Raw genomic sequence first — 15,855 nt, 5'->3', positions numbered from 1 at the left:
ACATTACGCATCTTTTTTATAAAACCAACTGATGACAACTATGAGTTCAGGTTATAAAATAAACTCCTACCATGAAGGCTGCATTTAGAAAATGAGAAGGTCAGCAGGACCCACTAAGTCAGGGCTTTTCAACAAATCACTTTGCAATAGGTATTCAGAGATTTCAAGTGTTTGCTCATTTCTAAAGGTGGCCATGTTAGGAGGACGTGGAGACACAGGCTATAGATTCCCACAGAACTGAACTCTCTCCACCGTCAGTGCTAGAATCACCTTCATGAAATCAGTCTTCTCCTAGAATTAAAACAGCTGAGGTACCCGAAGCATCACTAGTGGACAACAGTAACAACTGGCTCTCTTCCAACACAAAGCAAATACACAGATACATACATATAAACATACTCACAAAATAGAAATATATATATATAAACAGAATGACTATGCATATATAAACTAAACAGATATCAATAAATTTAGCCAGAGGGAATCTCTGCCTACATTTGAAAGACCCTTGAGAATGCATTAAACATTTCTAGTTGGAAAAAATAATAAACTCTCTTAATGTCTTCATCACTTGGAAGGCCTAAGAAATTCTCTAAACTCAGACATTTTGAAAAAATAGCTACATTCCTTAAATGTCCTCCAAGTTCTAGGCAATGTAAGTGGGAGAGTCTCAAAATTGTTATCCAGATGATTTAATTAATGGAAAACTGAACTCCTTAGAACAAGAATATTGTCATAATTGTTTTGTTTGTCAAAGGTCATCTAATCTAAAGAAAACAGAGAGTAAGTAAATGGAAAAACATCTAGTATTGTTGAACAAGAAATGTCGCTTTGCCATTAGACCATTAGTCCTTTATTATCCCAGTTTCTGGATGAGAAATTGCTTATGAATCTTTCAGAAGAGCCATCCTTTTACGTAATGTCCCTTATGGTTTCTCCAGACCTCTGAACTCTTTGAAAATATCCCAAGCATCAAAAGGTTGTACTCACGATCATTGCACTGGCTTCCAGAATAGGAGGTCATGGAACAGTCGCAGGTGAAGCCTTCCCACTGCTGCATACAGACCCCCTGGTTGGCGCATGAATCCTCCTGGCAGGTGGTACTTGGTCCTAGTAATTCATAAGAAGAGCAGGAAAGAAGAAAAAAGGAGAGAGAGAAAAACGTGTTAAAATTAATCAAATTCAAAGCAATCACTTGAATTTACTATTCTCATGCCCCAAAACATTCAAAGACACAACCGCCAAAAATGTCAACTCTATATCATGCAAGAAGAAATCACTACGTAAGACAACAGAAATACACACTTAGCCACAAACTATCAACAGTTACACACAGAAGGGAGAGGGCTGAACACACTGTTCTCTTTTTGGCAGACTTTGCAAAAGAGCTTCATCTCTACCATTCAAGTAGAAAGATATCTCACTTGGAGCATGGTCTTTCAAATGAACAATGCTGAAGCAGAAAAATGCATTCCCATGATTCTTGTGAATTAAGGCACAAAAGTTCTTACAGTCTACTTCTTGACACTAGAAAGATGTGTGACGATAACGAGGAGGAGAAGAAGGAGGGTAAAGCGGCCAGCATGCATTGTTGTTTTGTAGGCGATAAGCACTTTGTCTAGCTTATCTCATGAAGCTCGCCAGTGACCCTAAGAGGTAAGGAATTATGATTACCTCTGTACCACAGATTTGAAAAACTAAGCTCACAGAACTAAAATAATTTACCCAAGGTCACACATTGGATAATTAAAGGACCCTGATGTCCAACTTAGGTAAACTAACTCTGAGACTAACTACCTCAGGGGTTCTTAAAGCATAGTTTCAGACCAGATCACCTGGGAAGTTGTTAGGAATGCAAATTATTGGGCCACCCTATACCTACTGAATTAGAAACAACTCTGGGGGGAGGTAGAAATCTGTGTTTGCATAAGGATTTTATGATGTAGACTAACGTCTGAGAACCAGTGCGCTGCACCACACTGCTGCTATAGGTTTACAGAAGAATGTATTCAAACAGTGTGCATACACCAGAGGGTGTATTTGAGGTACAGGAAGATAACATTAGAACTTATGTTCATTTTCTTTAAGTATACCTACCTTGGGGACATTCTCAAAACCTTCTGCAGATATGAGTGAGCAACTGAAAAAGTCGTGATCTCTGCCTTACAGACTGCCATCTCTCCCAGGTCATCCTGGGACCTCTCTTTCACCATTCTCTTTTTCACTTCTATCTTCTGCCTCTATCTTGGCGTTAAAGATAAACCTACACCTTTGGAATTATCTAAGCTAACAGGAAATATCTTAATGTTCAGGATAACTCCATGAATTTCCCAGAAAGCCCCAGCAAAGGAGGTGGGCCCTTTGATTCATCAAATGTAGTAGTCAGGATCTGATGCAAAAAAGCACTTGACACAGTAAAAATATATCCATTGCAGTAAGTGCATATTCCACAATTTCCAGGCTAAGCCTCACACAGGCACAGAATATTGAACTATAAGCCTTTCGGGTCCTAAGGATGCATATTCAAAAGAGATGCATGACTACAAAGGGGTTGTCTTCTGGGTGGCAAGACATTTTGTATTTATTCATGAAGGGTAGAAGCAGTACAGACCATCACTCCTAATACAAAGCTGTCAGGATATGACATAAGAAACTTAAAGACAATTACTAACACTGGGGGAGCAGCATAGCTGCTGGGTTTCTGCAGCTGCTATATGCCATGTGGTTCCCCCATGTGGAGATGAAAGGAGGTTCATGGTCATGTTCTCAGTGGGTCTTAAACTTGAGCATTGTGTAGTACAAGGCTCATTAACAATGGCAAATCACGACAGCTTCTTTCAAAGGACAAAAGCTTCTGAGAAGTCCATGGGGCTCCCTGACCAAACAGCTCTCACCAGACAATGGGCTAGTAATTCAATTGTGCTCAAGAATCAGAAACACATGGAAAGCTTTCCCTTGAAAGGCAGCCGAACAGCAAAAACTTTGGGAAAACACTAAGTCTTTGCATGTTCACTGAATCTGAAGACAAAAGTTTTCCCATGTCTTTCTCTTCCTCTTTAGCCAAATTTTAACCATTTTCTAAGGACCAGCTAAAATGCCTCCTGGATATCAAACATTCCCCCAGTAACTTCAGACAACAATTCTCCCACTTCCTAGCGGCCACGGCACGTATTATCCGCATCACTAACATTTATATATGATAATATTTAACACTTTATTACACGTGGCAGTGTACTCTGCTTACATAATCCTCTAATTCTTTCACATTTTTTAAACTATTTGTCCCAAAAAGAGTGAATGCTGCCTACAGTTAGAAAGCATGTACTATGCTTTGGTTATGTCCCTGCTGTACCAAGCACGTACTATGCTTTGGTTACGTTCTATGCTGTGCCAGATGCTAAGAAAGTGTTTCAGTAAATGTGGAGCTGATCTGAACTACAGCCCCCGGATTTGTCAATATCTCATACTTCTAAAACCTGGGCATGGGAGAATGGTTCTTTGCAAAGCAAGCAATCAGTCCCGTTTGTCAAAGGTTGGTCGGAATCCCATACAGAGGGAATTATAGGCCATTTCCAAAGTCCACGGGATTTGTTTCCCACGCATTAAGGGGCCAATGCCATTCAGAATCGGATAACCCTCAAAGACCTGACTACACGGTAATCGTCTAAGAACAAGGGCAGTTTCAGGGTTTCAGTGAAGACCAGGAGAACCTGCAATGACTTCTCATCCATCTGAGCCTGAAATCCTACTTCCTTTCTAGGGTGAGATCCCAGGGCCCCTGCCTCCTCCTCCAGACTCATTTCCTACCACTCACCTCCAGTACACCACGCTCCAGCCATCCCTTCCTCCTTCCAATTCCTCTCTAACACAATGGTGCTCACAGCGTGGGCCTGAGTCAGAGTCAACAGCACCTGCATCCCCTGGGAGCTTGTGAGAAATGCATGTTTTCAGGCTCCACCCAGACCTACTGGCTGGAGGCGGGGCTCAGGAACCTGAGCTGTGACAAGCCCTCTGCGTGGTTCTGAAGCTGCTCCGTTCCAGGACCCCTGCTCTGACACTTCAAGACCATCCCTACCTTCAAGGTCCTTTGCTCTTGGCCAACCCATAGCCTGAAATGTCCTTCCTGCAGATTTTCAAATGACTGGTTCATTTTTTCTTTAAGTTTCAGCTCAAAATGATCTTTCTTCAGACTATCCTATTTAAGGAAGTCCCCATCAGCATTTCATTTACTCTCCAGCCTATTTCCTCCCACTTTATTTAACTCACAACAATTACATGGACTGTAACTAAGTTATTTATTAAATTCTTTATTGTCTGTCTCATCCTTCTGGAATATGAGTTCCTTGAGGGCAGAAGCCTTGTCTGTTTTGCTCACCTTTTATATCTCTAGTTTCTGATAAAGTATTCAGTGTAAAGTATTGAATGAAAGAAAGAACAAGACACTACCATATATAAAATAGATAACTAATAAGGACCTACTGTATAGCACAGGGAACTCTACTCAGTACTCTGTAATGGCCTATATGGGAAAAGAATCTAAAAAAGAGTGGATATATGTATATGTATAACTGATTCACTTTGCTGTACACGTGAAACTAACACAACATTGAAAATCAACTATACTCTGATAAAATTTTTTTAAAGAAAGAAAATTCAAAAGATGTTGGAAGAAATTTAAAAAAATAAAATAAAAACGTACTTCTACTTAATAGATGAAATTAAAAAAAAACACAAGAGTATAAAAAAGATAAAGAAATAAAGTCATTCTTTTGTGACTTAAAGCCATGTGGTTTTCCTAACTAATTTATCCATAGAATTTACAAGTATCACCTTATATAAGCAATTTTCTACTTGGAACCAAACATTTTGGGGGTAGTGGTGGTATTTAATTGACCACATTTCCTCTTCTGATTTAACTATTAGACTCATTTAATCTCAGCAGATGTTGGGACAAAGGCTCTTGGGTCCCCAATGCCCAGGGACAGTATGCAATAACTGTGTTGAATGAGTACAAGTTTGGACTAGACTCTAAAACACTTTCTAAATGGCAATATAAGCTCCTTTTCTTATTTCAAACTATTTAAGGACATCCTTTCCTGAATACACTATATCTTATATCTGTATCTATTTCTCATATTCTCATACTGTCTTCAAAATTGAGAGAGAGAGAAAGAGAGAGAAAAGGGAAGGGAAGGGAAGGGAAGAGAAGGGAAGGGAGGGAGGGAAGGAGGGAGGGAGAGAGAGAGAGAAGGAAGGAAGGGAGAAGAAAAGAAAGGAAGGAAAAAGAAAAGGTAAAGAAACATACCAAAATGCTCTGGAAAAAAGGAAAAAGAAAAACTTCAAACAATGTTTCCGACTGCACATCCATTGATATAATTTGATCTTATACGAATCAGACCGAGGATATAACAATAACAAAACAAGGGACTTACCTAGCACTTATCATGTGCCAGACAATGTACTAAGCATGTTTCAGATACTAGTTTATTTAGTCTTCATAAACACATGATGAAGCAATTATAAGTATTAAAGAATCAGAGAAACAGGAACGATTTTCTCATGGAAGACATCCAGAACTTCGAAAACAAAAGAATTTTTTGACTGACGATCAAGTTGGAAGGCAAGGATTTCAGAAAAGTAAAGTAAGTCACAGAACCGTCAGGTGATTTTTTTGCAAGGTCCCACAGGTAACAAGTAGCAGGGTGAGGTCTCAAACCCAACCCAAGCGTGCTAACTCTACAACTGATCCACCTAACCTCTGATCCACCTAACCTCTATGGATATGGATAAACCAGAGGGAGGGTGGGCGGGTGTGTGTGTGTGTGTGTGTGTGTGTGTGTGTGTGTGTGTGTGTGTGTGTGTGTGTGTGTGTGTGTGTGTCTTGCCATTAGATTAGCAAGAGTACTCTAACCTACATTTAATGTAAGGATGTGGCTGTTTTAACAAAGAAAATTTTCAAATGCTATTTCAGTTCAAAATTCAATTAAAAATAAACAGGAAGATCTAGTTTTGTCTAAGTATATGAACAAAAATCTATATCAAATGTGTATGTTTATAAACATAACAGATATTTCTGAAGACTTAATAATTTTATCTAAAACATTCTTCCAAATCAACCTAAAATTCCAGATACTCTAAGATAACATAAACCTTTGGAATTACATATTTAGAAAGTTTTTAAATTATTAATAGTAACTACAAACTACACTAAAGCTTCAGGGACTCCCTGTATAGGGCTGGTGTATTAAATATGTAATGAATCCTCACTAAAATAGTCACATATTCTTTTGAGAACGGACGGTGACTTTCTTTGTGTAGTAGGGAAAGTGACAAGGCAACAGAAGTATGCATGAAAGGACTAAGTAAGTTGTCAATGATGTTTGTAGGTATTTCGGTTTTAACTCCCAGCTCTGTTTTTAGTTTACTGGAAAGCACTGCACTGTCTTTTTCTTTATTTTTCTCACATGATAACTCTGATGGCTGCCACAAATTTCTCATTATTCTGCTTGAATCTGGGGTTGTTTTTATTTCTAAGAATTGTCCCAGACAGTTATTTCATGCCTGTTACTGCTCAAATCCACCTTTGCTGTACATGCAAACTGACTCACTCAACTCCTCTTCAAGGTCTCGAAAAATCAAAAGTTGACAGACTGCCTTTTATTACTTGCAGGTCCTTGAGACAGAAGTGCTGTTGGAAGCACAGGACACTCGTATCAGAGTGTGTATCTGTTAATGCCTAAGTAGGACTTAACCAAACCTATGCCTCAAACATCCCAGTTTAAAATGGATAAATAACCAGCACCAGCTGGTCTTGGCCATAATGGAAAGATAGGCTTGGTGAGTAGGGGAGCCTGGAATGATACATCTGGGCTGATTCCCAATATCCATTTATCCTAAAGGGCAAGGCTGGTAGCCCACTGGTGGGACCAGGTGGGGCTGGTTTAACAATATTCATCATCTTTAATCACACAGCATGAGGTGTTTGTCAAAGGGCTTAGAATCTGTGACTGGAACCTGATTGGTGAAGCATCACCACAGTAGAACTCTGTGCCAGTCAAAGGGTTTGCTGGCCCCATATAAGGCCCAGCTGCCATGGGAAGAAGCTGTATGCGAGCTGCCATGGGCTGCTTAAAGAGGTATCTTCCACCTTCAATTTTATTTCCCACGTTTGTAAGTTCATAAACCCTTCCGCTTTTACATTTTAAATTTTACATGGTTTCATAGAGGAAGGATGACTGAGCAGTAATTGAGTGGGAAAGAAAAAAAGAAAGAACAAAAAAAGGAAGATGAATATACATAGATATATGTATCTGTGCATATGTGTGTATGTGCGAAAGATCCTTACCAACTTCCTGAGCAACCTACAGTCTCTATTGCTAAAATATAAGAATTAAAGTGTTGAGGCTTCATGAAAGGTATTCTTGACACTAGGGATAAGGTTATCCTTACTTAGCTGCAAGTATGTCTTGGTCCCTACAACAAAGATACTTCTGTAGCTCTCAAAGTACTTCTACATTTACAGTGTTGGGTCCTCTGGGGTTTTCCAAAGGGAGTCATTTACAGGCAACATAAGATTCATCCCTTTTAACTGGCAGAAACCCAACTCACTTCCATTTAATTTTAAAATAAGAAAGCAATGATCCTTAAATGTGTCAAGCATCCCTCTTCATAAAGAGCCAGCTGAGAAGCGAATGCTCTAGTTCCCGCTTTCCAGAAGATTAAGCAAAGTCAGAGAACAGGGTCCTGAATGTTATTATAAAATTTCATTGGCAGAAAGACCTAAGAGCAGCTGTGTTCCCAAGATCTTACTTCTTCACCTTGAGGGCAGGACCTATGCCTTCCTCATGCTCAGAAAGGCACTGAGACAGGGCTCATCGAGGATGCTCAGGTGTTTATGGCTTCCTCTCCTCAAGCAAGGGTTCAAAACAGTGGCTTGGTTAGGGCGCTGAGCGAAAAAGACCAACAATAAAATCCAACAGTTGTGGGACATGGGGACAGTTTCAATAACACCCCGGTTCTCCTCAATCACTTCAGCCCTCTCACCATACAATGAGTTAAAATAAGTCAAGATGGGCATGGGAATTGGTTGAAACCAAGACGCCTTCATGAGTTCTTTATCTCCAGCGGCCTTTGATTTCCTGTGTTCCCGTTAACAACTAGAACTCCGAGGGGAAAAAAAAATAATAAAACCTGATCTGTAACATGTATGTAAGCTGATTTTCATGGCGTAAAATACTCCCACCACAGCCAATTTCAAGCGAATATGTGTTACATGATGCCAAGAAGCTTACAAAGTTCCTGAAAATTCCTGTGCTGGTGCCAGCTCCAGCACAGCACTTCCCTCAATGGCCAATGAACAGCGAAGAATAATTATACTTGGTGAGTAAAGCAATTTACCCACGTGACACTTCCAGACAAGACAGGTGACAGTGATACCTGCCCTTGTTGGAGTGTGTGTAAAGGTGAGAGAATGGTGTCATCATAAAGCCTTCTTGCTCAATCCACCCTGTCTTCAGAGGGTGCCTGCGTAATATAGGTCAAATGATTAGATCATCCCTTCTTTTTAAGATCATGAACAGGTCCTCAAAAGTCAATGCTGCCTCAGAAAATGTAAACTGGGACCTCATTTTCTGCCTTTCCTTCTTTTCTCAGCACTGATGTACCAGCTTGTTGGAGCAGTAGAGGGAATTTTTTAAAAGAGAGAGAGAGATAAGGGATTTCTAAGGCCAGCCTGGACAAAAAGACAGCTAATTTAAAATACTTTGTTTTCATGAACATAGTGCACAAATCATCTAGAACTTAGTGAAATAGTATTGCTATGAAAACCAGCTATCATAAAGTCAGCTGGAGGACACTTGGACACTCTCTGGTTATCTCTGTACTGTTTCTGCTTTGGAAATATGCAAATCCAGACTCACACCATATAGTACAGTAGGGGAAAGGCCATAAGCGTTAAAATACAGCTTTATTACTTACTAGCAATGTGATCTTGGGCTAATTACCTAAATTCTCTGAACCCCAGTTTCCCCATCTATATAAAGGAGAAGTTGTTTCTACCTCACACGGTATAAGGATTGAATCAGATAATATATATAAGATCTATAAAGTCATCCATGAACTGGCGATAACAGTATCTGTCAAGCAAGGTTGTCATCATCATGGAGACACAATACCCTTAGCGTGTGCGTGAACTAAGGAAACCCTCAAATAAAGGGTATTCTCAATTCCGCTGGAAAGGAAAATCAATTTCTACCCATTTTAGTTGGGTGTGTAATTGGTCAGGACTGCAGAAATGAACACATTGAGGTAGTTAAGTCATAGTTACAGTTCTTTTGTGAAAAACCTCTGTCATGCAACGTTGAGAGACAAGAGGCAGAAACCACTGTGGAAAGTTCCATTTAATTCCTGTCTCTCTTATTATTTCCCATAATGCAAACCATCTTTGAGGAACTGACTTCTATGAGGTCAAACACTATACTTTACTACACAAAATACAATAGAGAAAGTAATACATCTCTTAGCTTTGGATAAAATGAAGTGAGGAACTATAGTCCTCACAGTAAGGAAAGTTGGAGAATTACCTATTAGAAGAATTTGGCTGATGCCAACTCTTAACCTAAAATGACTTGAAAGAATCTGTGGGTTTTCAAGGTATCCAAACTCAAAACATTTATTGACTTACTTAAGATACGCACCACTTGGAACCAAATCTGATTAATACATGGCCCTCTCCTACCCACATGCCCATCATCTGGGCAGAGGGACAACTTACATTTCTAGAAAAGAAGCCCATCAACTCCAAAGACAGAAGCTGTTAAGGGGCATTATAATGGAAAGCAGGGAGAGGATATTCTGATTAATCCCCTAAACCAATAAAGAGCTATTTTTTTAATTTTTCATGATTATGACTCATCTGCCTCACTCCCCAAAGATCAAACTTCATATTTCTTTTACAGTTGAGCAGGTCCCTTCTTAAATGAACATGCTTTTAGGGAATCTTTTCCTCTCTAGGAATACCCCTCTTGCAAATAAAGAGGAATTAGAAAATTACTTCTGAAAAGTCCATGGATATTGTTATTCTATTCAAGGGACCTTGAGGTTCAAGGGGCTGTACCTCTCAGCAATGCAACACCTCCCATGGACCTCAGGGGAGGTCCTACTTCCTCTCTTAACCTGGAGGGATGCAAAGTGTGACCTAAACCAGGGCCGTCAATCAAGTTCCTCCCTGACGCCTTTGGTCATGATGTGTAAAAGCATCTGCTATGAAACAAAGCGACACTGCAGAGGTGGGAGGGAAATACATAGGAGAGAAAGCTCCTTTTCTTCCTCACTCCTCAGAGGTTTCATCTGAGAGAGAAACATGTTTATCTTCTTAGCCCACAAGAGTAACAACTGTCAGGTTCACACCTCTTCCCTCTGTCTTGGAATATGCTACTTCCCTCCTAACCACTCTCTGCTCCCACTTCCTGTCCTCCTCATCCATTCCCCACTCTGGTGTCAGAGTGATCTTGAAAAGATGAAACTCTGATCCAAGTCTCTGTCCTCCTTACAGCGCCCTTGGGGTAAAGTCCAACTCCTTACACAAAAGGTCTGCCATCACCCGTCTCCATCCTACTGCTCCAGCTTTGTGTACATCACATCCCCACGTGAGTGTTATTTCAGCCCAATGGAGCTTCCTGTAGGTGCCCAAACTGGCCAAGCTCTTAAGTGAGCTTCCACCTCTCATCCATCTAAAACATGTTGCCCTTCAGACGCAGTTCAAACTCTGCCTAGAAAATATCCCCTGACTACCCACCATGATCGTCATGACCCTACAGAGCGCAGCAGCCCTCCTCCGCAGACACACTGCGTGCTCCACGTCCACTCTAGCAGAGCAGTTTTCACTCTGCACTGTAGCTACTGGCTGATCTCCTACGGATTTATTTGATGTCAGACTGTACCTCACCTGTAATCCCAGTACCTAGCTAAGTATCTGATACACAGGAGTAGCTGAGTTCCTGTTAAACTGAACAGCACAATCACTGGAGAAGAATGAATGAACAAACAAACAAATAAATAAATATTTTTAAAAACACCACTCCAGCAACACGATGACAAGAGGATTCAAGCTGTTGACTTGCCCCGACCCATCTTGCCACTTCCTAGACCCACTGTTATATTTCCTTATGAATATGATGTGCCTTTACTTTTCAGACTGCCTCATTTCTTTGTCATGTTTTTATTGTCCTTCACGCTTAATGTTAATTAGTCCTATCTGTGCCCACAGGTTGTAGCCGAAAAAGCCAGCATGAGTAATGGTCCATACCCCAATGTCAGGAAAATAAAAGGGAAAGGCATTCACATCCTAAAGGTCTTTTGCCAGAATACTGGGAAGGAGTAAGATGACTCAGAATAATTACAAAGAATAACAGCTCCCGCCACAAAGAGACTGTTAAGTCATCACAAGAATGGAAGAGAGTTTGGGTCAATGGAGTAATCACATAAAAACCATACTGATGACTAGACTGCTTCTATAAAGGAGCAAATTAAGACACTCTATTATGTCCCCAAATCTATACCTACACTTTGGTCAACAATTTACAGTAGGCATAGAAATCAACTAGTTCTTTGTATGATCCCTACAAACCATTTCTCCTTTGAATGGAAATTTTAAGATCATTTTGCTACATATGGAGTCCCCGTGGAAGTTTCTGGGGATTCAAAATCCACACAGTTACTACCATGAAGAACGGTAAAGTCTAGGGAGAGATGCAGTTGTCTAGTTTTATCTAATAAATCTGGTCACAAAGAGCTTTGACAACCTTGAATTGTCTCATTATAGATCAAATCCTGTCCCTTTTTCTCTCCCCTCCATTTACAGAGTGACATGGAGTAGAACTATTTGGAAAATCGAATAGAATGTCTAAAAACAACAGCCTTCCATATTACTGAAAGGACCCTACATATTTGAAATTGAAAACTATTGTACCGCTACCTAGAACTTCAAGGTACTAATCCAGTGCATGTTCCTTTCATTAATTTTATGAAATATTAGCATATTTGTGAATCGGCTAAGAGGGGATGAAGAAGAGTTATAGTAAAATGGCTAGAGAGACCTCATCTAGTTGATATCCACCCGAGAGAGACACTTGTACTGGTTACCTTCATGACATATAACAAGTCACTGCAAAGTAAATGACCTTTTAGGTGAAAAGTAATTTTTAAAGCTACCTTTGTCTTAACCACTTCTTACAATCTGTGCTGACTGCAAATTCACAGAGGCCATCCAAGGCTCAATTCTCCCCTTAACTATCGGCTGAAAGATACCTAAAATGCAGGTTCTCATCTTGCTACTCTGAGTCAAAGTAGCCTGACACGACAGGACAGGTGAACCATTACAGACTTTGCAAGGTACCTCTTTGAATGGTAGAAGAAGCAGTGTCTGCAGTAGACACTCACTGATATCTAACATGCAGGCATTTTAAAGGGTATTCAGGGTAAAATCAATAGATCGATAGGTCCTCTTCTATCCCAAGAGTACTTTTTTTCTTTAGAATCACAAAACAGGAAATTAAAGTGCTCAATCAAAATCCCCAATAGGAGACATAAAACTCTAGAATGTTTTAATGAGATTAATATCTCCCAAATGCCTAAAAGATTTCTTTAAAATGAGTTAAGAGAAAATGGCATTATCTTTCATACCGTCTAAGCACTCAAAAGCCCTGCTCTGAGAAATGACCTCCCTGACCCAGAAAATAATAAATTAAGAACTCAAATGGGCGGTTTTTTTTTCATTTTCCAAGTACTGTCTTGTGTCTCTAGTGAATAAATTAAAAGGAGCCAACCCCTCCATGGCAACTACTTGGAGAGGCATTTCCAGAAGTGGATTAATATGCCTGTGGGTAGTCACAATATAGGATGCTGTCAAACCTCTCTGGGCCCCCCAAAATGAAATCATATTCCCATCCCCAAGACACCTCGCCTTGGTTGTTATTTTTCATGCAGTGATTTGGGTTTTCTGCCACTGTTCATAAAGAACACAGGGTTCAGCCCCCTCCCCATAACCGCTGCTGTCCAAGAGGTGTGACAGCTTGAAGTCCTCTAAAGATAAGATACCAAGTGTTACCCAGGACATCTTTCAGTCCAAAGTGGTAATGGGAACAAGAACCTTCTCTACCTTGCAGGTCAGCTTTGGTCAATGCAACTTTGTTAGCAAAAGAACAGAAAAGGCGAAAACAATAACCAGAGGTTAGTAAGAGGTACAGCAAACCAGGGTAACATTAAAGAAATGAAAACACAATCGGCATAATCAACATCACTCAAACAGACAATTGAAATGCTCTACAGGTTCTCCAGAGACAGCACAGACAGGGGATGCAGAGACCAGGGTGGAGCAGGCCTCATCACAGCCACATCAGCAGAGCAGGGGCAGGGAAACGTTGGACTGGACAGAGCACAGGCAGTGGTTACGAGAGCCTTCCCACAACCATACAGCCAACCCCAAGGCGTATGGTCCAGAAAAATGATTTTCCATCAGTCAGGATAAACATCAAGAAATAAGGGTAGTGTGCTCGCTTCGGCAGCACATATACTGAAATTGGAAAGAAATAAGGGTAGTACATGGCCAGACTGAAAGACACGTGTGCACAACCAGACGGAGCCCACAAAAATAATTCCGAACATTTAGGAGTTAAGCGTGGAAGAGTCGCTTGGGAGCACTCCTTGTAACCTCCTGAAAATGCCACCGAGGAATTTGGCACTAGAATGGGCATTTGTATGAAGGTGATTTGGGAATACCAACAATCTCAGTTGGCTTAATTTATAAAAATGTAGCCAAACCCAAATGGCTGTGGCAAAATGGCACCAAACCAATGTCCTTTTTATTTATTTACACCAGTCTCAAAATGAAGCACGTGTGCTTCTCTCAGATGTTTACCGTCTGCAGTTGTGGAATCGGATTTCTAGCCAATACAGGCCTTGGTCTCTGCAGCAAAGCTGGCCTCAAGATAGAAAGAGATATTTACCAGCCAAGTACTGAATCAGACATTATAAAAAACTCCTAGTCCAAATTGAGAGGTTGCAAGTCACAGCTAGATGTTGGCTAGGCTGTCCAGAAATTGCAGTTAATTTCTAAATTATATACTCTGCATATATTAGAAACATAAAATAAAAACCTAATTCAATATTTTTTTTCTTTCTTACTATAAACAATCAAGAGCCAAAGAGCAGTGGATTAATGTGTCTTTAAAATAATTCCAGACTCTTTGGGATTAGATATAATACAGAAAGTAATCCAATTGCTACTTAGGGATCTTGCGTCATTATCAATGACTTTGACACATATAAGAACATATGATATATCCTAGCCTGTGTACCCCAAATATGTTAAAAATAAAACACATTCACCATCGTGACAAGATTCAGGTTTTAGTTCTTAGTAATGAATCCTTATCCCCTACTTGTTTCCTATTCTAGGCATAGAAACGATAAATCAAGAATTGTGGTTTTTTCCTATGACTTGCCTAACTGTCAAAGGCCTTCCTGAGGGGCCGGTACTATGTACAGAGATTCACAATGAGAATGATACTTTTTTGCAGTCTTTCCAAGGTTTTGTGCCCTTCATTTCCCTCCCCATCATCTTCCATAGTGCCCTAAAAAGCTCCTGGTATCTCTTACAAGGGCTTATTCACAATGGTGCAAACTTCCAATGACAGTAATTTATGCCTTAACCCACTTTTTGGCCATTTTTCCTGGCCACTTAGGCTAATTATCCAAGTCATTTGTGTACAATAAACAAGGGCTTTCTTCCCTCGGAACTCATCCTCCACTTCATGCCACCCAGTGGGGTGGTCATAATGCTCCATGGGTAACCATCATAATTATCTCCATGGCAATAGAGTGCAGTGTTATTAGGCCCATAGGACTCGCCATAGATGTGGATGGTAGAGCCAGCAAGCCACAATATTCAGCTTTGAACAATCACCCATACTCAGAGGAAGGTCAGAACCCACCATAATGCATGTGATGAGTCATGCCAAACTGCACATAGAGCTGTAGGTAGGGATAGGAACATTTTCTCCAATCAGATGGGTAATTTCTCTTCCCTAATGCTCCCACAACTTCCCCTAAAGCTCTCATAAGTGGAGTCCATTCCACCTTTACACTATACATTTTAATCCACTTTTACAAAGGTTGGTTTAGATTTCCTTTTAATCAAATGCTACAGCTTTACCTCCTTACACCCCAATTTTTTTTTTTTTTTTTTTTTGTGGTACGCGGGCCTCTCACTGTTGTGGCCTCTCCCGTTCCAGAGCACAGGCTCCGGACGCACAGGCTCAGCGGCCATGGCTCACGGGCCTAGACGCTCCGCGGCATGTGGGATCTTCCCGGACTGGGGCATGAACCCATATCCTCTGAGTCGGGAGGCGGACTCTCAACCATTGCGCCACCAGGGAAGCCCAACCCCAATTTTTATACTCTGTAGAACTGTGCCTCCGATACAGTAGCCATAGATGCATGTGGCTATTGAGTACCTTAAAGGTGTGGTCTGAATTGGGGTGTGCTACAAGTGCAAAATATACACTTGATTTTGAAGGCTCATATGAAAAAAATAAAATGTCTAACTAAAAATTTTATAATGAGTATATGCTGAAATGATAATATTTTGGATATATTAGGTCAAATTAAATAAAATGTAAAATTAAACTTAACTTTACCTGTTACTTTGTATCTTTTTTTTTAAATGCAGCTACCAGGAAATTTAAAATTACGTATATGACTTACATTATATTTCTATCAGGCGATGTTGCAATGGAGTTAAATGGATGATGCCTGTTGACTTTTAAATCTACAGAACTGATGGCATGATAAAAATAT

The 15,855-nt window shown here is 40.3% G+C and overlaps 1 protein-coding gene across 11 annotated transcripts in view; it reads right to left on the bottom strand.

Annotated features, from left to right (window-relative positions):
- NRXN3 (neurexin 3) overlaps positions 1 to 15,855 on the bottom strand; it is a 1,706,389-nt gene that overhangs the window by 866,035 nt on the left and 824,499 nt on the right. For all 11 annotated transcript variants that reach the window (XR_004348667.1, XR_004348670.1, XR_004348668.1 and 8 more), the window contains one exon: positions 991 to 1,110. Coding sequence is in view for 7 of the 11 variants with exons in the window: in XM_032624307.1 (XP_032480198.1) it covers positions 991 to 1,110 (120 nt within the window). In the remaining 4 variants the exon portion in view is untranslated. The remainder of the gene's footprint in view (positions 1 to 990; positions 1,111 to 15,855) is intronic.

This window comes from Phocoena sinus, chromosome 2 (genome assembly GCF_008692025.1).
Source record: "Phocoena sinus isolate mPhoSin1 chromosome 2, mPhoSin1.pri, whole genome shotgun sequence".
Classification (NCBI taxonomy): Eukaryota; Metazoa; Chordata; class Mammalia; order Artiodactyla; family Phocoenidae; genus Phocoena; species Phocoena sinus.
This window is presented reverse-complemented; position numbering and strand designations above follow the sequence as displayed.